At 38.9% G+C, this 23,233-nt stretch overlaps 2 protein-coding genes across 5 annotated transcripts in view; both read right to left on the reverse strand.

Moving 5' to 3' along the window:
- LOC139973069 (dystrobrevin beta-like) overlaps positions 1-3,227 on the reverse strand; it is an 85,435-nt gene extending 82,208 nt beyond the window's left edge. For 2 of the 3 annotated variants that reach the window (XM_071979443.1, XM_071979439.1), the window contains exon 1: positions 3,036-3,227. In XM_071979443.1, the coding sequence (XP_071835544.1) occupies positions 3,036-3,078 (43 nt within the window). In that variant the 5' untranslated portion in view covers positions 3,079-3,227. The remainder of the gene's footprint in view (positions 1-3,035) is intronic. The other variant, XM_071979440.1, reaches the window with a different exon arrangement.
- A 2,724-nt stretch (positions 3,228-5,951) lies between these two features.
- LOC139973700 (patched domain-containing protein 3-like) overlaps positions 5,952-23,233 on the reverse strand; it is a 47,205-nt gene continuing 29,923 nt past the window's right edge. For both annotated transcript variants that reach the window (XM_071980535.1, XM_071980534.1), the window contains exons 2-3: positions 10,306-11,587; positions 5,952-10,095 (exon numbers count right to left, since the gene is read on the reverse strand). In XM_071980535.1, coding sequence (XP_071836636.1) covers positions 8,387-10,095; positions 10,306-11,398 — 2,802 coding nt within the window. In that variant the 5' untranslated portion in view covers positions 11,399-11,587 and the 3' untranslated portion in view covers positions 5,952-8,386. The remainder of the gene's footprint in view (positions 10,096-10,305; positions 11,588-23,233) is intronic.

A 23,233-nucleotide genomic window follows, 5' to 3' on the forward strand; every position in this document is an offset into this window, starting at 1 on the left:
CCCCTACAAAATACTACATTTTTTGTTTGTTTTTGTAATTATTAATACTATTCTCTTTCTTTAAGGACCCCTAAGGGGAGGGGGGGGCATAAGCAAGCTGTGTTAATTTTCACAGTATTTCTTGTATGACAAACAACTATATAGTATTTCATCACCATAGAAAGGAGTGATTTGACACAAAGAAAATACAAACTGAGGACTATTAACTACAGTAGTGTTCACTCAGAAATTGTGAATAAAATGATTTATTATGATTTTTGACTCTACAAATCTTCCAAACACTCTGTACACTGGTAAAAAGAATGTCTGCTTGACTAGTAAAGAGCTGTAGGAGAAGCTACTAGCTGAAGTAACAATACAGTACTTATTTATTGTTCAATATAACTGAAAGCTGTATTACTGACAATCACTATAGTTGCAGGATTTAAAATACACTTTGTAAGGAAAATTTACTTTGCTAGATTTTTGAACTGCAGTTCAGTACAGTGCATATAGACAAACTTTAACACATTTTTACCAAAACTACAATGTGTTGTTCAAAATTAGACGTAGAAAGGGGAATTTGATTAAATTACCATATCCAAGTTTTGAAAGATGCTAATCAACAAGAAAGTTTGCTGGTTGTTGGTAGGATAACTGAATGTCTGTTATGGTTTCCAAAGTGAGTCTTGTTTAAAATCTACCATTATTAATTGTACATATGATACAGTGGGCAAATCTATTGCCAAACTGCTAAACATAAATTGTGGCATAAATGAAATCATGTAAGTGCACTGAGCTACAGATCTGTGTACATCCACATTATCAAGGTTTGTCAGCACATTTCTTCCAGGAATCTTCTTAAATAAACCATGGACTCTGAATATCACTTTCAAATCAAATACTTAACATATTTTTCGTTAGCATCCCCCTCTGAAATGACCCAAGAAATTGGACATCTACTCACAATGTACCCAACCTAGTACTGAATTGATATAGTTAAAGGTGTGCCTGGATTATTGTCAGTGTAGCAGCCTGGTCACACACTTACGTATCGTGGTAGTGCTCAATAACATAGCAACCATACAGACTGACACTGTGAATGAGCTCACCATCACAGAGACCTCTACTACTTGTACAGTGTCACTGCAAAGGAGTAACGTATCTAGAGCAATTTATGATTTTATGTGTTTATAAATTTGCAAGTTAAATATTTTACACTTTAAGTAGTACCGTACACACCACCATCATCTGTTGGGAAGGGGATCGAATGTACAGTAGGTTATCCACTCGGCACCAGGGTGCTTTACAATAAGGGTTTGTCAAGATCTGTGTAAAAACAGGGTTAGTTATTTATGGTCCTCCTGTCACCCAAGACAACCAAATTTCTGTCTGGACAACCAAAGTCAGCATTTGAGGTCGTCTGATGGATGACTAGTGCTTTTGGGTTAGCCTATCCAAGTCCCTAATATACAGTAGGTTATGTGCAGTCAGGATAGGAGGTGACATACTTACTGGATGCATAATTGAGTTAACACATGCCCATCCAGTGCAGTTAAACTTATATTTATATCTCTGCAATAAGTGACATTGACTAACTGATGCTATCAAACAGCTTACAATATTATTAAATGAAAAATTTAAATGGAAACATGCCATTTACTTTTTTTTTCTTTCCATAAAAAATAGAATAAGCAGTGTCATTTTGTTTTCTTTTTTTTTGGTCAACACTTTGTTGAAATCACTGTTATTATATTTTAGTATGGAAAAACCAGAAAATCCAATGTTGTCCATGCAGTAAATTATAAACTAGCCACACAGTGGGTAGAAAAACTAGGTGGAGGCTGGTTATTTACCTGATCATTTGGCAAGTAAGAATGTTGCTGGTGCTTTTTAAGGACTGTTGGTTAAAATAAGCATTGCGCTAACTACAGTATGCTTGTTTACCCGACCTTTGGTTATTACACTAGTGCTACTTACCTAAGTTTAGTTAAATTAGGATGGCACTCCTGCTTATTTGAGGTAAAACAAGCATTGCGGTAGTACTTACTGAACCATTGTCGGGATCAGGCTTGATGAATGGGGCAGGGGGAGGGGGGAAAGGCAGTCTGCAGCCCAGGTAAATTAGGAAGTCCCGTAAAATATGGCAGGGGCATATGAAAATATGGGTTTTTAAAGAAAAGTGTAAATATTCTCATATTCACAATATACTTAAGGAAGGATGAAGTGAGCATACTGGGGGCCCAGTGATATAATTATCCTCAGGGCCTAATCGGCTCTCAGGGCCTAACCTGGCTCTCAGGGCCTGACCTGGCTCTCAGGGCCTAACCTGGCACTCAGCCCTGGCCTGACCTGGCCCTCAGGGTCTAACCTGGCCCTCAGGGTCTAACCTGGCCCTCAGGGCCTAACCTGGCACTCAGCCCTGGCCTGACCTGGCTCTCAGGGCCTAACCTGGCTCTTGATTCCTGGTCAGGATACATCTAGTCTTGCCAGTCTACATTTGCAATCTTTAGATATAAATAAACTGCTGTCAATGATCAGGTGAAATTAATGTGAGATAGTAATTAAGCAGTGAATTTGTTCTAGCATACCGCTTTTACTTCACAGGCCTTGGCTAGGCCTAAATTACAGTAGGCCCTTCTCTAGGCCCTGTAAAAAGTAAGAGTTATATACCACCTCAAGCATGTAGAGAGTAAGACAAGACCTTGTCTGTTGCGACTTATTGAACATTTAACATATAACAGGGCTTAGCTGGATGAACATACAATGACATAAATTGATCCACACAATGTTGGTAACGGTACTGCATGTCGTCAATATGGTAGGCATAAATCTTGCAAATATCACGTTTCTTCTGTCATCCACTAGACTGACCCTTGAGCCTGACTGCAGCGAGTCTGGTACTAGTACTACTAGGCTAGACCTGTGGACTAGGTTCTACCAGTACCACTATACTAGGACAATGGTACTTACTACTTTGGCCTAACCGATGAGTTCCGCTCAACTTAAGCTAAAGTTTGTACAACTACAACCTAGCAAACTACGTTTCTTCTTACCATCTTTGTTTTGGACCTTGAGAGATTCCTTTACTTCAGGCATATTCCTTAACACGCAAGCTAGCGTCGGCAATATTCCAGAATGGCAAAATGGACTTGCCGATGATTGAGTTGCAACAAAGATTCGAGAAATACTAAGTCCGGAAAGCGCACTATCTCGAGGCCGAGAGGTTGCAATGTTATGTTTACCCAGTGCGACGGACAATTTTTTAATCTGACCATTTTGTAAATATTCAATTGTGCTCGATAAACACACCAATATCTGCTAGATTTCGGCGCAGTCAAAAATAGATGGCGCGAATCTTAATTGACATACGAAGCCGATATTGCGCTGATTGATTTTGAGGTATTGTAGATTGTACACCTTCAGACATGTTTAGAACATTGGACAACATCCTCTGCACACGGAAACTACCAGGCGTCATTTCGATGGGTGGGGGGAGGGGGTGAGGGTAGGGGACGATGAAATTATTCTGGGTTAAACTGTTTGGATTTGGTGATAATGAGGAAGAATTGAGTCAAAGTTACGATATTTGTCAATTTCTTGATTATTTCTTGATTATTACACTCAAGGAGTGTTAGCTCAGTGATTAACGCCGGTGCCCAGTTTCAATCATAGGTTCCCGAGTCACTCCAAGATTACTGATGTCGTCCAGTTACAGAGTTGTTGACAATTCATAATCATGGATGTTAAATATGTATCTAAAAGACTGACTTCGGTCAGCTTGCAGCTTTGATAAGCCGATGATGGCTTCTTCGCGTTCCTGCTTGCAGGAGGGTCTAAATACATGTCATATACTTTAAAGAGAGAGAGAGAATACTCAGGAAACTACTATACGGATCTGCTGCGAAGACCTTGGGCTGGTAACTTCTGAAAAGTTCAAAAGTTTGACGTTTCAATCCTAGTAGAATCTTTAGCGTTAGATTAACTCTATGAAAGCGAGTTAAATTGACAGCTAGGACAGGCAAGTTAATTGGAACAATATAACACTGATTAGATTGGAACTAAAAATGGGAACTAAATGTTAGGACCCCTTGGTCAACTTTTGGATTTCTTCTCTGCAGCATGTGACACTCTTGTCGTCAGTGTATTCGCGATGCACCATGTAACACTCATTACATGTGGCAGTATACTACGTGACACTCCTTAATTGTATACAAAATGCACCACGTGGAACTTCTTAATTGTAATCAATTGCACCACGTGACACTTCTTACGCGGTGTATTTAATATGCACCACGTGACACTCTTTATTTTATTTATTTAAACGTGACTTTAAACGTGTATTTAAGATTCAACACGAGGTTATATTGGCTAGCTATGTTCAGTGTTCGATTTTTCCGGTATCGCATCGCAAAATGCGATCCAAAACGACAAACTTGCGAGACGTTTCCAAATCAGCATCGCACATTGTGCCGATTTGTGCGATACAAATTCCTAGTCAGATTTGGGAGCAACACTCAAACCTTCACTTACGAACTGTCGATCACAATGTAGAAGTTATAATTTATTGAGTTTATACTCAATGTACAACTTATTCACTTGACCGTATAGCGAAAAAAAACCTGAAAAAATATTATCCTACCATAGTTAAGTGTAAAGCAAATAGCCTAACCACCTCGGCGGTTACGGATCTCACGTAACTAAACTCCCTGGCAACGTGCCAAAAAAATGTTAACAAACAACACAGGGGATGAGCTCACAGTTGTTGGGAAGGTACCTGGGCAAATTCGGTATTTGGGTATAAGGTTAAACACTGCAGTTGTAAAAATGTACGCATAGTGCACGCTATTCATTGTTAGGCAGTCTAGAAACGGGCTTTGCTGAACGTTGTTTGTTTCATAATATCGGAAGTTTTGTAAGTTGCACTTTTTAAAGATTGAAAGACAGATTAAATCTCTTTTCATTTTATAACATAATATAGCTACTTTAACTTGTCATTTTAAAAATTTTCATCAGTTTCGTGACAATTTAAATAAAAAAAGTTGTCAGTATTTTGCATCTTCAACTGCGAATTTTTTCATCGCCAGACATCGCAAAAAATGACAACAATTTTCGGGGGCTTTCGCCCCCAGGATCCCCACGAGGGCTTCTACCCCATGACCCCACCATAGCCCTAAGACGGGCCCCTGGACACCACGCCTTTATGCTCGCACGTTACGCGTGCTATAGGCAGGCGAACACCGGCGGGAAATCGGCAGTGTGTTCGCGGGAAATTGAACAAGGTTTTCCGACACTGCTGAACTGTGCAGTTACTGTATGCATCATGTTCAAGGTTTTCACGGAGGCCTTTGAGGAAATGAATGGTTAGTACAGTGTATATATGCTGCACTAATGCTGTGTGTAGGCCAAGGTTCACGAAGGTCATTGATTATATTCGCGCGCCGTAGACGTGTTTTTAGATGTTACGGAGAGTCAGGTTTCCATGGATATTAATCGAAAATGAATCTGAGTTTAACTGACGCTAAAGAAATGGATCGTCTTGGGCAGATTAACAAATCATTGCAAGTATAAATAAGTACAGGTAGCTCTGCTGTCAAAAAGACAAGTTCAATATCGGTTTGCTGTTATCGGCAATTAGGCAAAATTTTACCGATACCGATATGCTGCCGATATTGCAAATATCGGCCGATACCGATATTGAAAACGATTATCGTAGCAACACTAGTATACATAATAATAATAAACAAACATTTTGTAGTTAATACAATGATCGCCAACATTTGGTCCGTTTTGTGGTAATTTCAAAACTGCTATTCAATATTGGGGAACTGCTATGCAACAAAAATATTGTATAGCAATTGTCGAAATTTGTTGCTATGCAATTTTTTGGTCATAAGTCGAACACTGGCTATGTTAATAATTGGAGTTGAAACCTCCATAAAACAAAAACATAAAACAAATACAACAATTACTCAGTTTACTCTTTTCTTTTATTGACAATATTTGCAGCAGTAATGGTACCAGTTTAATACTTTTATGGGTGATTCGAGGTGTAACAAGGGGCCATTTCTGGCTGAATGTGCATCCCACATCCGGCCCTTGCTTATACATTAAGCTAAACTACATTGGACATTCACATTGAATGATAAAACAAGATAAACAATGAACCAGGAGAGCAAGATAACTGTAAGCCTAGTGATATGTCAGCATAGATTAACATATATATCTTTTTAAGGGGATTAGCAACATAAGCCTGCTAGATATGCTAAAATGGTCACAATGCGTCAAACTGTGATATTATAACTTTCAGCATTTCCTAAACAGTTTTGGAATAAACCTTTGAATTATTTTACTATTCTTGTGTATAGGTGTTATATAGTCTTTGTGTTTACAAGTTTCAGGAAGGCATATACTTATATTACTGAATATTAACATAACACAAAACTGTTAGCAAACTGCTTATCCACTAAAGAGCCTGTGTAAGAGAATGTGTAAAATAAGTGGGCCTGACGTTACGGTCGTCAGGCTCTCTTTTACACATTTTTTACACTTTTACACATTACTGAATACTGATATCATCAAGTGATACTTCATTTGGTCACACCTTTGGTATCGTTTTAGCAGGGTGTTCGGGTATCTTTGACACCTCTCTCGTACTACAACCCGAATTTCCATTCAAAATATAAACACATAGAACTGCCTGCATCAATGATTCCTTCGTCTAAAAGTGAATCTTGCATACCAATTAGCATTCTTTACAGCTTAAGCATATTTTGCCAAATGTTCAAATTGTCTCTCCAGTAATTCTGATATTTATATTATCCATTGCAGATTGAATGATTCATTTCCCTTACGTACGTGTTTTGCAAATTAAGAAATAATGTCAGAAAATAAGTCACAGTAATTTGATAAGAAAAATATGAATGCAAGAAAATAATTATCTATCTAAATATTGAGATGCGAATGCATGATTGACAATGAAAAGAAAACAAAGGACAAAAACGTTACTATCTCAAAATAAAAAGAAAAAATATCTCTTTAATGGACTAAATGAATGATAATCAAATAGTTAGATATGCTAAATTGGCCACAACGATTTCAAATTTTAAAATAAGTTGAACAATTTTGCCCAATGGTTTTGGTACAAATAACTTTGAGAGAAACCAGCTTGTGTTCCAAATGTTGTTATAGAGACATAAGTTGATCAATTAAATCTTTCAACCAAGTTTGTAGCCAAGCTATCCAATCTCCACCCTCGATGATGTTGTTTTTCAATATTACAGAAAGTTTAGTAATAAACATGTGACTTTCTAACAATGATTCTTCACTGGTTGAACATAAATGCAAAGATAATATATTTTTAGTTTTTTTGTGTTACCTATTACGACATGTTTTAGTAATCACATTCATTAATCTCCTCTTTTATAAAGATACACGGTTAACATTGGGTTAACATAGGGCCCTATTGGAAATGGGCCGACGTTCTGTCAGCCCAATGGGTTTAGCTCCTATTATGTCTTTGTATTTTTTTGTATTTTTGAACAACCTGAGTGCGAATAAAACAAACAAACAGTTGTTTTAGATCTTTACCTAATTGGGTGAGGAGGTGAAGCGGTTAATAGTTCTTCTCTGCATGTTTTAGGTTCCATTTTGAAATCCCACATATTTTATTTTTCATATTACGTACCTGCCCATACCGGCGTACTCTCAGACAATAAACAAGCATTGACCTTGCGTTGTACAATAATGTAAGGAAATACCATCACATTAATTTACTCTTGAAGAGATTCAAATGTGTATCGAGACTGTGTTAGTGCACATAATACTACATACATCCTTACAAATTACCGTAAGTAAAGAAAATCCCGCCGCAGAATGTTTGCTTGAGAAGTCATAGTGGAGCGCCGTTATAAGGACCACAATTTGAACGAGCGCCACCTATTCCTCTACGTTAACCGCGCTCTGTTTCACTATTATCTCTCGCCTCTATTGAGATAAAATATCAGACCACTCGTGCACATCAAGGCCCGTGACAACCTTGCTTGGAAAAATAAAGTCGCAATTTAAGGACATTAATATTAACAATTTCGAGGAAGCAATAAACCTTGCGCAAGATCGTGATACGTGGCGGAGGTTAATCACTGAGCATGTCGGATAGACGATACTCAACTTACTACTACTACTACTACTAGTGCACATGCGCTATCCAATAGCAACCAATTGTGACGTCATGTTTAGCAAACTCAAAGTTTGAAACAGCTGTGTGTATTTCTGTACTTATCCCCTTGCATTTTTGGTAACATTATCGACATGAGCACCGCGTTTAGTATTTTCTGGCATCTTTTGTACTCAGGTACTTAAGATTCATATTACGTAATCATATACAAGCTATTAACTCATTTAAGGGTCATACTGTGCTAATGAATAATTCAACCAACTCTTCGTCATTGAAAGTTGCCAATGTAACGTTTTCGTAAAAGTCTGTTTTCTTTTCTATCTTTTCTGCAGCTTCTTCACCACTTTCAAAGAAGCTACGTCCCTTTTCTTCTTTAGAAGGTATAAATCGACCAAGCACAGACAAAGCAACGGGTAGAAACAATAATCCATGAACAGCGCCAAACAACATGACAAGGAACAACGTCTTAAAAAACGCCCTGAATATGTAAACCCCAGCAGTAGCTAATGGTAAAATAGCAATGATAGAAGATAGCGCCCCCTGTAGAATAGGCATTCCGAGATTGCGCAGAGCCCAAATAACTCGCTTGTTAGCATCCGCAGATTTACCTATGACAAATGCATACGTAATATGAGCTGAAAAATCAATACTAAAACCTATACATAGTAGAATATTGATCATCGTTATGACGTCAAGGGAGACCCCCCAAAGGGACATGTAACCGAGGACCGCGGTATCAATTGAAATCGTACAAATTGTTACCCATAATGCACACATGGGATGCGGTATCATGATGAGCGCCACCGTAAACATCGACAACATCGCGATGAAAAGGGTCTGGAAGGTATACGGTATAATCCCGATGTGTTGATCATAAAATATGAACACAGGAGAAAACGCGATCACATCTAATTCAGAATCACTGGCTATTTGTCTCAACTCCTTGACAAAAGCTTGCTCCATAACCGGACTATCTGCACCCCTTGTGCTAAGAAGCAGCCTAGAGGCGTTGATACTAGTAACGTTATAACTATCTGTTTTGAAGGATATGTCTAAACTATAATGTCGAAATCTTGGATTTACCAGAAATTCTTCCCTTAATATTTGAACATATTCTTCTTTCGAAGGCGGTCTTCCCATTAACCTGTTTTGGAGGAAGTAATTGTATGCTCGAACCCAGGAATCAGCCGACCCTTGGTGAAAGGTGAACCGACTGGCTTCGAAAGCCAAGGTTGTATTTTCAATTGCCAAATTTGTTGTATAGTTCCAGTATTCGATTTCTCCTTTGAATATTACGTGTAACGGTGGACTAAACGACTCGTGGTATCCATCGTACATGGTATAAAATTTCCAAGATGGCGAATTATCCGATGCGAGATTCTGCAATCGCAAACCTTCCTTGAGGTTCATGCATCCATAAACGGATCCGCTCACCACGAGAAGATAGAAGAATAATGTAGCTACTTTCACGGTGGGTTTGGTGATGAAAGGACCGTAAACATCTCGGAAGAACTTCATGAACGGGTGGTGGAAATAGGCATCGATATTTAAGGGCTTATTTTCCGGACGGACTCCTCCGGCGCAGAAGATACGGTACGGGCTGTTTGTAGACTCTCGTTTGGGTAAAACATTATGACAGGTGAAGCAGTGTATGTTACTAGCCTCTCGTTCTCCCATGTACGCCATACAAGCAGCAAAGAATGTGACCTGATAAATGTAGGCAAACACCATGGCAATACCTGAATAGGCGCAAAACATTCTGACCCCTGGGAGAGGTGTCGTGGCCCCGATGATGAATGCAAGGGTGTCGGTTAGATTCGTAATGGTGATAGATACAGCAGCTTCTGAGAAGGTTCTTCCCATTCTCTCTTCGACGGAAAGATACAAGTTGAGTTGACGCCAAGCCGCTACCATAATGAACATATTGTCCACTCCGACACCTGCCAAGAACAACCAGTTTAAGTCTTATCAATGAAATACGTGTCAAAATCATGATTTGGGATGTTAAAAGCTCTCACCTTTTGTTTATATGATCATTGTTTGTTGTAAACTCAATCCATATCATGAGTGTTGTTGACATGACTTATGATTTATGAAGGCACTGTTGTCTGTGTTCAGTTCTACATTAGCATCAACCACGTGTTACTCACCGAGCACAAGGAAAGGCATCATGGAGACCATCTCATTGAAGTTGAATTGACAATAGCTCAGCAGCCCCACGGAGGAGACAATTGCAAATCCAGCAGATAAAACTCCAAGCAGGCCGAGGATGGGTTTACTGACGACCCAGTCGTTGGTCATGAGAGAGAGAACAGCAAATAGGATTAGCATGCAGAATGTAGCTACAAACCTCGGCAGGATGATATGTGTGGCACGTTTGACTTCGGTCGGCAGAGACTGTGACGTGCACGAGACAAGGGTCATCAAGGAATCTTCCGAGGTCTCTCTCTGTATCATCAACTCCTCTATCTCCCTCTCCCAGGCGTCGGCTTCTTCTTTCGGGATACCGGAGAGGTAGTAATGGAGGATAACGGCTTTGGCACTTGTAACTATATCGGTACCTGGAATAACCTCCACGTCCCCCATCTGACTGGCTATGATTGTTTTATGGTTCTTTCCCGGAAATGTAAATGTTGGGTATGTCAGAGAAACGTTAAAGCCAGCAGCGGACATACGGAGTATATCCACCAATGGATTCGTAATGCATCTCGCATTCCATTTCATACACAATTCTCTAAAAGATTTACCTGATTGTGAAGAGTTGAAAGATACTTGGTAACTTGTTATAAACTGATCTAGTTCCAGAATTTCTTGGATAACCGTTTGTCTTAAAACGTTCCCGTCGTCCTTTGTGGTAATTATCAATTGTAATTTACTCATGAAGGAGTCGAGCACTCTATTGGGAATAAATTCGCCGCCTTCGGTTCCTATTACGAATGCATCCATGGCATAAACTTTGTCATCCAAACTTGGACTTCCTAGAGGTGTAAATAAAGCCTCAATATCGTCATCAATATATATATGTTGGACCCCGGATGCAGTGACAGCAAAAAGAACCAACGGAGCTAATAGGAAGAATAGTTTGTGACGTGCTACCAGTTTGCCGTACTTGTAGAACACCTTACTAAGTAAATTATCCACGAATCCACAACTCAAGGAACATTCCATTTTCCCGTTTTTTGATTCGATGGTATCATAACTAGAATTGGAAGAAGTATTTCGGAGTTTTTCAGTAGAAGACATTTCTAATTTTACGATATAAATCTTTGATATATAATGAACATAAATGAAAAGTCGTCACGTATTTGGAAAGCAATATCCTCGTTGGTAATTGGAGGCGTTCTTTAATATTGAGATACTTGAAATCGATGTGTCGTTGTTAATAATTCCTTTCTTTAGTTTTGCAAGATAGGTTCTTGTATTGGTTCTATCCTGTAGAAACGAAAGTAGATTGGAAAGGTCATTAAATATGTGTTCTGTAGTAAAACACTGCATGAAAACTAAATGCATCAATGGTAATATAAATATATACCAACAATATAAATATAAAAGTTTCATTCTTGGTGTATTTGGTAGCGAAAATGACCAACAAAGCAGCACCCAATTGTGCACGGCATCAGTGGGTGTACTAACGTGAGATTCCATGAACTCACTCTCTTACATTATGGCTACTTATTACTCTCACCAGTAAATTCACCTTGTGTTTTATAGATGTAATTAATGGCTCATTGTATCGTGCGAATGAAACTGAACTTGTCTTCTCACTCAAAACAGTTATAATTAGAAGATAATTAACATCATCACATGCAAAGTATATGCAAATTTAGGCTATAAGTAATAACTACTATTTAAGAGCTACACACATTAATCTTATAGAAAGCTGAAAAGACTGTCACAAATAATACAAATGCTGCGCTACAGAAGAAGGTGATACATAACACCTGACAGTAATTTATTTCATAGGCAGACCTGTTCATACTGCATCATGCAATAACCATTACATATATCATAACCACATCATCCTGAAGTACACTAATACCACGACCCATTCCTCAAAGCACTCGTATTGACATTATCTGATATAAACATGATATTCATACTTCATCCTGAAATACACTAATACCACTATTAATACTCTACTCTCGTATCATTCCTCAAAGCACTCGTTCTGACATTATCTGATATAAACATGATATTCTCTATTAATAATTGTCAGTATGAAGGTTTTGAAGCAAGACATGAAAGTACAGTTTATAAAACCAATGTACAAACAAAGTTTTCAAGATTGTCGCTTGTCACTTGTATGTGATTTATGTACTGACCATTCATTCGGCCTCCAAAAGTTATCGCTATCACAAAATTTAGGACATATTATCAGCCATGTTTTGAAAAAGATTTTAATTTGATGCCCGTTATTAATTAAAACTATTCAGTTCAAGTTCCTCTAACCATTCTCCCTCTATCCGTGACTTTAATATTTAAGTCTGAATTTAAATTTCACGTGTTATGAAAGGAATAACTAGTTTTCAATATGCTATTTAATATTGTTACTAATGTAGATTTTAGCAAGCTGTATAGCCGTAAATGATACCCGTGGTTTGGTCACAGTTGTGTAAAGGCAGTGTCTTTGTACTTTGCTGTATTGTTATCAGTGTACACAGATACTTACATTTGACTTTTGTTTAAACAATGCATGTTTGTTCTCCATTGTTTTAAGCATCGGCTACCAGCTAGAACTTGTATGGCCTGATTGTATTCAAACAGACCCTTGACACACTGAACAAACAATACAAAGAATGCTTTTCACACTAAGTGACCTACTTATAATCAACTTGAAAGTAAACGATTTCAATGAACAATGAAATAACGACATCGTATTAATTACACTGTGAGTTCATGCATCGTCAACGCTAAATTGATGCTTAAGTTTTAGTGTGCTACCTCGCGGTGTGTTACGGTACTCTACAAGGGATCGGGCAGGGCGGGGGAGGGGGGGGGGATCGCTCATGTATTTTGCAAGTGTTTCCAACTAAAATGTAGCTCGGTTAAGGGTGAAACTGTAACATGAAGGTATTATATTTGCACTATGCTATACAATGCTATGTAATGCTATCCTGGTTTATATTATGAGGCTATATGTTACGAGGTGATATGCGATGACATGTGTATCCATGCTATATACACCATGCTATGTGATGCTATGTAATGCTGTTTCGGTTAATGTTATGGAGCTATATGTTAAGAGATTGATATGTGATGCCACGTTCATGTTAAATACACCATGCTATGTGATGCTATGTAATGCTGTCTCGGTTTATGTTATGGAGCTATATGTTATGAGGTGATATATGATGCCACGTTTATGTTATATATATGACATTGCATTACATTACCATAATTTACAATATTTATGATTAGACCTGAATACATGGGCGTCAGCAGGTTTCAGAAAGTGAGGGGGACACTATACTATCTAAGCGGAGCGCCACCATTGGTTGGCGCGTAGCGTACCAGAAAATTTTGGGTACATAAGACCCCCCTAGATCGCAGGAGACGGCCTTCCTGAGTCGTTTTTAGTTACATCAGAACCAGATCTGTGAGGAGAAATTTTGTCTCACAAAACTAAATTCCGACAGAAAGTACTGGTAGAAAGATGCCGTTCTGACACCAAGGGAGACGAATTACAAAGCGTCCATCTCAAACGAAATATTGAAAAAGTGGCGCCGTCACCTCCGGGATGAGTGGAGTGGTATATATAATACATGCATGTAGGTGCGAGACGTCAGTTGTTATGTGCCCAGGTACTTTAATAATAATAATCAGAAAAAGGCACCGCGCGCAGAGCGTGTGTAGCGCCTAGCCGGCACTCAACAATAAAGATCTACCATATCCGGCGAATACATGTAGCCTTAATTACTTAACCCCTACACCCCTATTCGTCCGTCCAGTCCAAGGGACTGGAGGTAGTGATATGAACATAGTAACTCATCACCATCTACCTGTATGGCTTACCTAATCCCTTGGAACCCATACAAACAACATGTGTGCAAGATTCAATACACTTTCGAATGGTCTCCCCCCCCCCCCCCCGAACGAATTAAATGGGCAGATTTAGGATATTGGGAGATAAATGACGGTGCAAGTGATAGATAGCAGGGGCCCAGGGAGTCCAGATTTCTTGGCCTTAAATAGAAAATCGCGCATATGCATGTGATTTTTTTTAATAACTACTCTGAAAAGTGGGTGGGACAAATGATATGATATCCCCTCCACTTTTGAAAGTGGGGGGACATGTCCCCCCGTCCCCCACCTGTTGACGCCCATGCCTGAATAATGAAAGCGACTAACCTATCATAGAAATGAACACATTGATACATGAAGTAATCTACTTATATCGGTACTGAACACAACAACCCTCACACGCGGTATTGGGACTGTAAGAGTGTTGAACTAAAGAGGGGTAACAATGTGGTTTCCGGTGGGGGTGGGGTGGCTGAGGGGGGGGCATCAAGTTCTACTTTACTGCTACTTTCAGTGTATCCATCCTTAAGGCTCGTGTCAGTATATTCCATGCAAACTCTTATAAGCTAAACGGACAGTGTTGCCTCGTTTAATAGTATACTATACCAGATGTCATTATTCTGTCAAGCTACAGGGCAAATTATCTTGCATCTAACTAGTCTGAAACGGCCTAATTCGTTTACTTTAAGATTTGATCGGTCATCTTCGGATGTACGTGTAGTGTTCAATTACACAGGTCATTCTTGTCTCAACAAAGACTTAAACAAACGATCTTTAACCTTTTCTCATCTGTCCAGACTAAATTTGTATTGTCCTAATAGTGACTCGTTTCCCGAACATGTGGTTGCCTAGCTACCAAATGTCAAACACGTCATGAATCATAGTATGTATTTTAGATCCTCCTGCAAGCAGAAACTCGCGAAGAAGCCTCATTGGCTTATCAAAGCCGCAAGCTGACCGAAGTCAGTCTCTTACATTCATATTTAACGTCCATGAGTAGGAATTGTCAATTGTCAACAACTCTGTAACTGGACGACAAACATTAATCTTGGAGTGACTCGAACCGGGGACCTTATAATTGAAAGGCACCGGCGTTAACCACTGAGCTAACACTCCTAAGTATCTGAAACGGGCAGGGATAAACCAGACTACAGTTTGAAATTTCACACTTACGATGAACTAATCCTCCGTTCACTGTCACCCCAACCCTCATCCCATCCCCCACCCCCAAAAGAGAAGGAAACAAGTTTGGCAAATGTCAATATAATTATTTTAATAATTTTGAATAAATTGAAATAAATTTATAATATATGCTTCAACATTATACTTTAATATGTTATCAACACGTCGATCGAGAGCATATCCCATCCCCCCAATGAATCTACCCTTTTTACCTTCCCATAAATTAAAAGTATTTTCTAGTGGATGTAGTTTGGTTGCCTAGCAAAATGTTGACTTTTCTTGCATCATTACGTCAACTCTGAAACCCCATAGTAGTATTTTGTATAGTAATTGGGGATATTTTCCATGCATTTGGCAAAATCAGATAAATGATGTCATAAGCAGATAGAATGATGTCACAAGGCAAATTGAGCTGATATGTCATTTTTCTTCATAAAATTACAATTTTTAATTCTTTTCCACTCAACATATCTACGAAACAAAATGATGGAACGACAGAGATTATAATAGTAGGTAAGTCATCATTTCAAATGTATCTGGTTTCAAGGATAAATCAACAAGAATATTATGAAATCCTAAGTAAATCATAACAGAGCAAGTCAAAATAGGTTATATTCATTCAACCATGTATCTAGTTAGGGACATGATATTGAGGGATTTAAGGATTTCAGTTAACCGTGTGGAATACACCTCTCTTCAGTATAAGTCTAACATTGTCTGTCATCGATAAGTCCCTTAATGTTAATCATCATAACTTACTGTTCCTATTAGCTATTTCCTGTACAGAGGGGTATAGTCGATTCTTCACAGTGTTTACCATTCTTGTTGTTCGTATTAAAGTGTCAGGCTGTGCCTTACCCCTTTGAGGAAACATTGTTCATCATTCTTATAGATGTTGTTTGTATTAAAGTGTCATACTGTGCCTTACCCCTCTGAGGAAACAGTGTTCATCATTCTTAGAGATGTTGTTCGTATTAAAGTGTCAGGCTGTGCCTTACCCCTCTAAGGAAACAGTGTTCAGCATTCTTAGAGATTTTGTTTGTATTAAAGTGTCAGGCTGTATCTTACCCCTCTGAGGGAACAGTGTTCATCATTCTTATAGATGTTGTTCGTATTAAATTGTCAGGCTGTGCCTTACCCCGCTATAAGGAAACAGTGTTCAGCATTCTTAGAGATGTTGTTTGTATTAAAGAGTCAGGATTTGCCTTACCCCTCTAAGGAAACAGTGTTCATCATTCTTATAGATGTTGTTCGTATTAAAGAGTCAGGCTGTGCCTTACCCCTCTAAGGAAACATTGTTCATCATTGTTCGTATTAAAGTGTCAGGCTGTGCCTTACCCCTCTAAGGAAACATTGTTCAATATTCTTAGAGATGTTGTTTGTATTAAAGTGTCAGGCTGTGCCTTACCCCTCTGAGGACACAACCTACACCAGGAAGTTATTTATGAGTTTCCTGGTAACAGTAGCAGTTGCATTGAGTTGTTTGATACTTTAAAAACAAATACTCGTTGCTAAAATTATTCACGGTAAATTACCGACAGTAATCTAATTTTTGTGTGATAGTACCATTGTTCGGTGATAGTACTATTGTACGGTGGTCCTGAAGGGACAGCTGAGTGTTTGCATATTAATATATTTCTCATATCAGAAATGGCTTTGAGTAAGAATGGTAGCCCGTGACAATATAACACTAATACACGTAATTTTACATTTACAGGTTTACATTGCCGATATGCCTGGACGCCCCTGCCAACACGTCTCGCTATGACCACCGTACACCTATACTTGTGTGTACATTGTGCTTATCTTGTTTTTCATTAGTAATCTAACATGGACTTTACAACATATGATTAACACATTGAACTAAAATAGATGCAGTAATAGGTTAAGAGTGTTAGCACGATATAACTTACAAACAAATATGATTGGAAACGTATTAAATCGCACAACAAAACGAAAAAACATTCACGACTGCAATCAGTAAAAGAAATGACCCCATCAATCAATTAATCTATCAATTAATAGCGAAGACTTGTACTGAAGTAAGGAGGGGGAGGGGGGTTGAAATCTATCGACACCCTATAGTGCTACCAAAGGAAATGGAGGGAGGGGAGGGGGTGCGTAGAAAAGAAAACACATCGTTTACGTTACAATGGATCCAAAAGCTACTTAACCTTTTCCCCCAAGACACGTATTTTACCGACACAATGCCATACTTTATTTTCTTATCAAACTTAAATAATTATCTTTCTATATGAATAAAAAAATAACTATCAAAATGAACCATGAACCTAAATTTACGATCACAGAATTATTGCTGGCCCTCTTTCTAGTAGTCTAGTCCTAACAATATTAAATAAATAATCTATTTATGTTTGTCGATACAAATCTGAATCGATTCTAACACCTCTTTTTATTTTCTCTAATTTAATGCTCTCTTGTTGGTCGGTTGCCATGACCACCTCCCTTCTACCCGCATATCATATTTAATGGCATCATTTCACTTATTTGCATTCTTAAGACTCCTGTTCCTTGCGAAGGATTATATCCCATAGCTTATAATTCCAAAGCTTTTAGCATTTTTCCTGAGAATATTCAATAGAGGAAATTATGCCATGCAGCTGTAGCAAATACGATCTTGTACGTATATGTTTTTTGTCCATCTTATTCACTCCTATGTGCGTTATAAACATGTTATTTTGACTAATTCCGGATTTTCTTCGAAAGTAAAACAAAAACAAACTAGATGATCATGCCAACTTGATGAATAGTATATCAGCTTTATCCATAATCTCTATGTAAGTTAATAACACGTAATCTTTTAATATGTCGGAAATATATATGGTCGCATACAGTTCATATAATCGCCACTCGCCACAATGTGATCACCTTGACATAACCTACTTGAATTATTTCTCGTGCGTAGGGTTTGTTTTACAAATTCTAGTAATATTCTTCGAACAATAGCACTATATAATTTCCTGTCCTTAGCAAATGTGTAATAATAGTATATTATATCAACAACTTATCTGAGAAAATGAAACTATTTTTCCGAAATTGATGTTTCACGAATATTTTTGCATGAATATGCAAAATAATTGTTTTTGTGTTAGATTAGGTAATTCAGCCACTTTTGATTGATTAACAAGCCTTGTTTCTTAGTAAACGTTCGCGTGCACAAGCTATGTAATCCTCATGGACGTGTGATGGTTTTGACACGTACAGCCAAATCACGTTTGTGCCTAAAGTAAAATAAATTCTTCGGCGTGATGTGAGATCGAGATAACTTCATTGTTGTATGGTCAGAGCATGGAGGTTCTGTTTTAACCTCCATGGTCAGAGTGAAAGACCTGTTCGAGCCCTGCAGGTCAATTGGAACTTCTTTTTTTGGGGGGGGGGGGGGGGATTGTGAAAAGCAGACAATCGAGCAATTTAAACTAAGCTTTAAGAGAGAAAGGAGCTACTTAGGAAAAATAATGGGAGGTTGCCCAGACCTGGCAATCCACCTTGCCGGGTTGTACCCTTATGCTAAGAAAAAATAAAACAATAAAAATAAAATACAGTTCTCGGTGACTGGACTGTTCCCCAGAGAAGGACAATTCCAATGGGGTTTGCCTCACAAGTCCTCTAGACACCGGGTTCATAAACAAGGCTGAAGCCTCCTCCCAGTTTAAAAAAGCTAAAGTATCTATGGAACTTTTAAAATTATTTTAGCGTAGATTTTATGGACTAAGTATTTAATGAAGAGGTCGTGGATTAGGGGATCAAGAAGGAGGGTGTTTTTTAAGAATTTTCTATTTTGAAATAATTAGCTGTTCAAATAGTGGTAAAGAGTTTGCTGCTTCAAGGAGCTTCCTAGTGGTTATATAGCTAGGGACATTAAGGCAAATTCTAAGGGCTTTATTATTAATCATGTTTTAATTGGGAAATTTGGGATTTATTACAGCTAAGGAGGAGACTGCCATAAGAAATGATTAGTTTAATTTATGAATTATAAATTTGTAATAAATTATGTGGGGATAGGTATTTTAGGTTACTTACGCTTTTAAGTGGGTTTAAGATTCTCCAAGCTTTACCGATAGTGATGTTAATGTGTTTCTTAAAATTGTGTTTATTATCTAGGGTAATTCCTAGGTAAACAGCTTCTTTGCTGGGTGTGATGTCAGTCGTAAAAACGATTAAGACTGTAGTCCTCGGTCGAGTCATTGGCAAAAGGGTACTTAAAGATAACAAGCTTAGATTTATTTGGATTAATTTTAACTCTCCATATACTACATCATGAGCTTAGGGTGTTGGAGAACTTATGTAGTGCACTGATGCATATAGGGAAATTCTTCTAGTTGTATGCCAAATAGCGAGATCGTCGGCGAACTGACTACATTGTGTGGAGTTTAGCTTATCGTATGGGAGATCGTTAACGTAAATGTTGTATAAAAGGGGGCTTAGCAATGAGTCTTGTGCAGTTCCAGCTTTGAGTTCAAAGGAGTCGGAAGTTATACCATTGAATTAAATTTTTAGTTTACGGCCGTAAAGATAGGAGGAGAGAAGTCTGATGACTTGATCTGGCAGATTATACTTTAACAGTTTGAATCGGAGGCCATTGTTACCTATAGACAGTGGCGGCGGAACCGGGGGGGGGGGGGGGCTTGGGGGGGGGGGGGGCTCAGCCCCCCAATGAAAAAGTTGAGGGGGCAAATGCATGATAAGCCCCCCCCCCCCCCCCAATATTTACCAAGGCTCCGAAACGTGCATCTGCCCATTTTTCAATGCATACTTGTCGATCTGTCCGATGCACACGTATACTATATATATAGGTGTAATAATTTTAGTAATTGCTGGGGGACCCTCGGCCCGTCCCCTGGCTATAGACCACATTGTCACCCCAACCGCGTCTTCACGCCCCGTGAAAAGTGGAAGCAGTGAGTGTGAGTACCGGTAAGCGTAACACAACTTCGTCTTAGGCCAATGACTTGCCTCATTTCAGCCAGTTCTCCAAAATCCCCTTACTTAGTGGCGGAGCGTCCATATATACAGTCAGGGGGCGGATGCCCCCCCCCCCTGACGGACTCAAATGGACTGCTGGCGCCCTTTAGTAATTGCTGGGGGACCCTCGGCCCGTCCCCTGGCTATAGACCACATTGTCACCCCAACCGCGTCTTCACGCCCCGTGAAAAGTGGAAGCAGTGAGTGTGAGTACCGGTAAGCGTAACACAACTTCGTCTTAGGCCAATGACTTGCCTCATTTCAGCCAGTTCTCCAAAATCCCCTTACTTAGTGGCGGAGCGTCCATATATACAGTCAGGGGGCGGATGCCCCCCCCCCCTGACGGACTCAAATGGACTGCTGGCGCCCTTTTCAGCTTTTCACTACTTTTTACTTACTCGCGATTATTGACTATTTTATTGCGCTCTCATATACCTATTGACATTTGTCATATTCTGTTGGTGTAATTTTTCGACAAAATGGCGACGACACCTTTTTATTCTCCGTTAATCTGCAAATTAGCAAGGCCCGGAAAGGGTCATTTCCTGCAATCTAGGGAGTATCTTTCTCAAAAATTTTCTGTACGCTCCGCGCCAACTTGTGGTGGCGCTCCGCTTAGATAGTGTCGAAAGCGCCCCTACAGACCATTCTTGCCCCCCCCCTGACCAAACCCCTAGCTCCGCCACTGCCCTTACTACACTCAAAAACGTCTTTGCGAGTACACTACGAGGAATAGCTACTCTCTTAAAACACCATCGAACATACAAATTACAATGTTTTTACAGACTTTTAGGTGCAATCTGAGAAATTGCAGGCTTGAGACCCATATTTTAGGGCTAGGTATTCGCAGCATTAAACACTCGGGAAGTGCCGTTTCCGGCCATGTGGGGGTTTGAAAAAACCCAAAATTTTCTTGTACGCTCCGCGCCAACCGATGGTGGCGCTCCGCTTAGATAGTCTCCACACATTAGCCCCCCCAATAATTTTTCCGTTCCGCCGCGTCTGCCTATAGAGACAATACATTACTAACATTTAAGGCGTTTCCAGCCATCTACATGTATAGTGGTATCACCCAGTCTGTGTGGTTCTGATAAAATAACCTAATATTGGTTTACATAGGCCTAACAGAATATTTAAATCCACTGTGCTGTGAACATACATGATCAAACACTGTCTCTACATATTCATCTTGAACTATATGAGTACAAGCTTGTCAAGCTATAGTCTCCTAGGATACTAGGACAAGACAAATACGATGGTCGGAGCCAGCGCGTACCGAATGGAACGATTCAGAACAGGAACAAAGACTGCTACGGAAGCCCTGGAATCTGACCAAACAAGCTTCTCTATAAATATCACGTGACTGATGGAACAAAATGTCATTTTGTTCACATAGGTAGCACATAAACCTATTGACACCATACAGCGAACTGAGGTCGACAGATATAATGAGCAACTACAACACACCATGAAGATAAAACAATAGAACATTTTCAATGACTATCTTATTGCGGAGTCCGTCGCATTAGCATATGCATATACTGTGGTTTGATATATTGTAATAAGAATGTGTACTGGGATTTACAGTTGGTTCTCAGATGGCCACTTTCGTTGTATTTTATTCAGACATGAAAGACATAAACACATGAAAGTTACGATGGATCTGTCGTGGGACAGATCAGGTCACGTGCTAACAATACTTATTTGATGTTGACCAAACGGTTGTCAACAATTGGCATAAACGAATGCCTGACTACTGTAGAAGTTAATATAACTGGAAGCTGTCATCAATAGTTAATTATGAAGAATTTGGACTTATAATCAAACTATCAATTAACATCAAAGGCATTTGCCGCTAGTGGCGGATTCGAGACTTTAAACTGAATGATGGTGTGTGACTGATGGACTATTGGGCAAACTTCAATGTTGGGGGAGGGGTATAGGGTCTCCCCCACCCCGAAAAATAAATTGTCGATGTGACATGGTGCATTCAAAGAACGTGTTGAGATAATAAATTAGGTCTACAAGTATGTCTACACACAATGTTGTGTTCATAACTAGTTATAAGCTTTTAATTGAGTTGCAAGAGGGTTAACCCCATACACCATTCACAAAAGTTTGTTTCTGCGCCTGCTAAATTCCAAAGAAGCCACATTGCAGTCCTTTCATTAGATAGTTACTTTGACTATACAGAGACGTCCTTTAATTAGATAGTTACTTTGACTAAACAGAGCCGTCCTTTCATTAGATAGTTACTTTGACTAAACAGAGCCGTCCTTTCATGAGATAGTTACTTTGACTAAACAGACCCGCCCTTCTTTAGATAGTTACTTTGACTATACAGAAACGTCCTTTAATTAGGTAGTTACTTTGACTAAACAGAGCCGTCCTTTCATTAGATAGTTACTCTGACTAAACAGAGCCGTCCTTTCATTAGATAGTTACTTTGACTAAACAGAAACGTCCTTTAAATAGATAGTTACTTTGACTATACAGAGCCGTCCTTTCATTAGATAGTTACTTTGACTAAACAGAGCCGTCCTTTCATTAGATATAGTTACTTTGACTATACAGAGCCGTCCTTTCATTAGATAGTTACTTTGACTAAACAGAGCCGTCCTTTCATTAGATAGTTACTTTGACTAAACAGAGCCGTCCTTTAATTAGATAGTTATTTTGACTATACAGAAACGTCCTTTAATTAGATAGTTACTTTGACTATACAGAGCCGTCCTTTCATTAGATAGTTACTTTGACTATACAGAGCCGTCCTTTCATTAGATAGTTACTTTGACTATACAGAGCCGTCCTTTCATTAGATAGTTACTTTGACTATACATAGCCGTCCTTTCATTAGATAGTTACTATGACTATACAGAGTGACTTCAGCTC

The sequence above is a fragment of the Apostichopus japonicus genome, chromosome 9 (assembly GCF_037975245.1).
Source record: "Apostichopus japonicus isolate 1M-3 chromosome 9, ASM3797524v1, whole genome shotgun sequence".
Taxonomy (NCBI): Eukaryota; Metazoa; Echinodermata; class Holothuroidea; order Aspidochirotida; family Stichopodidae; genus Apostichopus; species Apostichopus japonicus.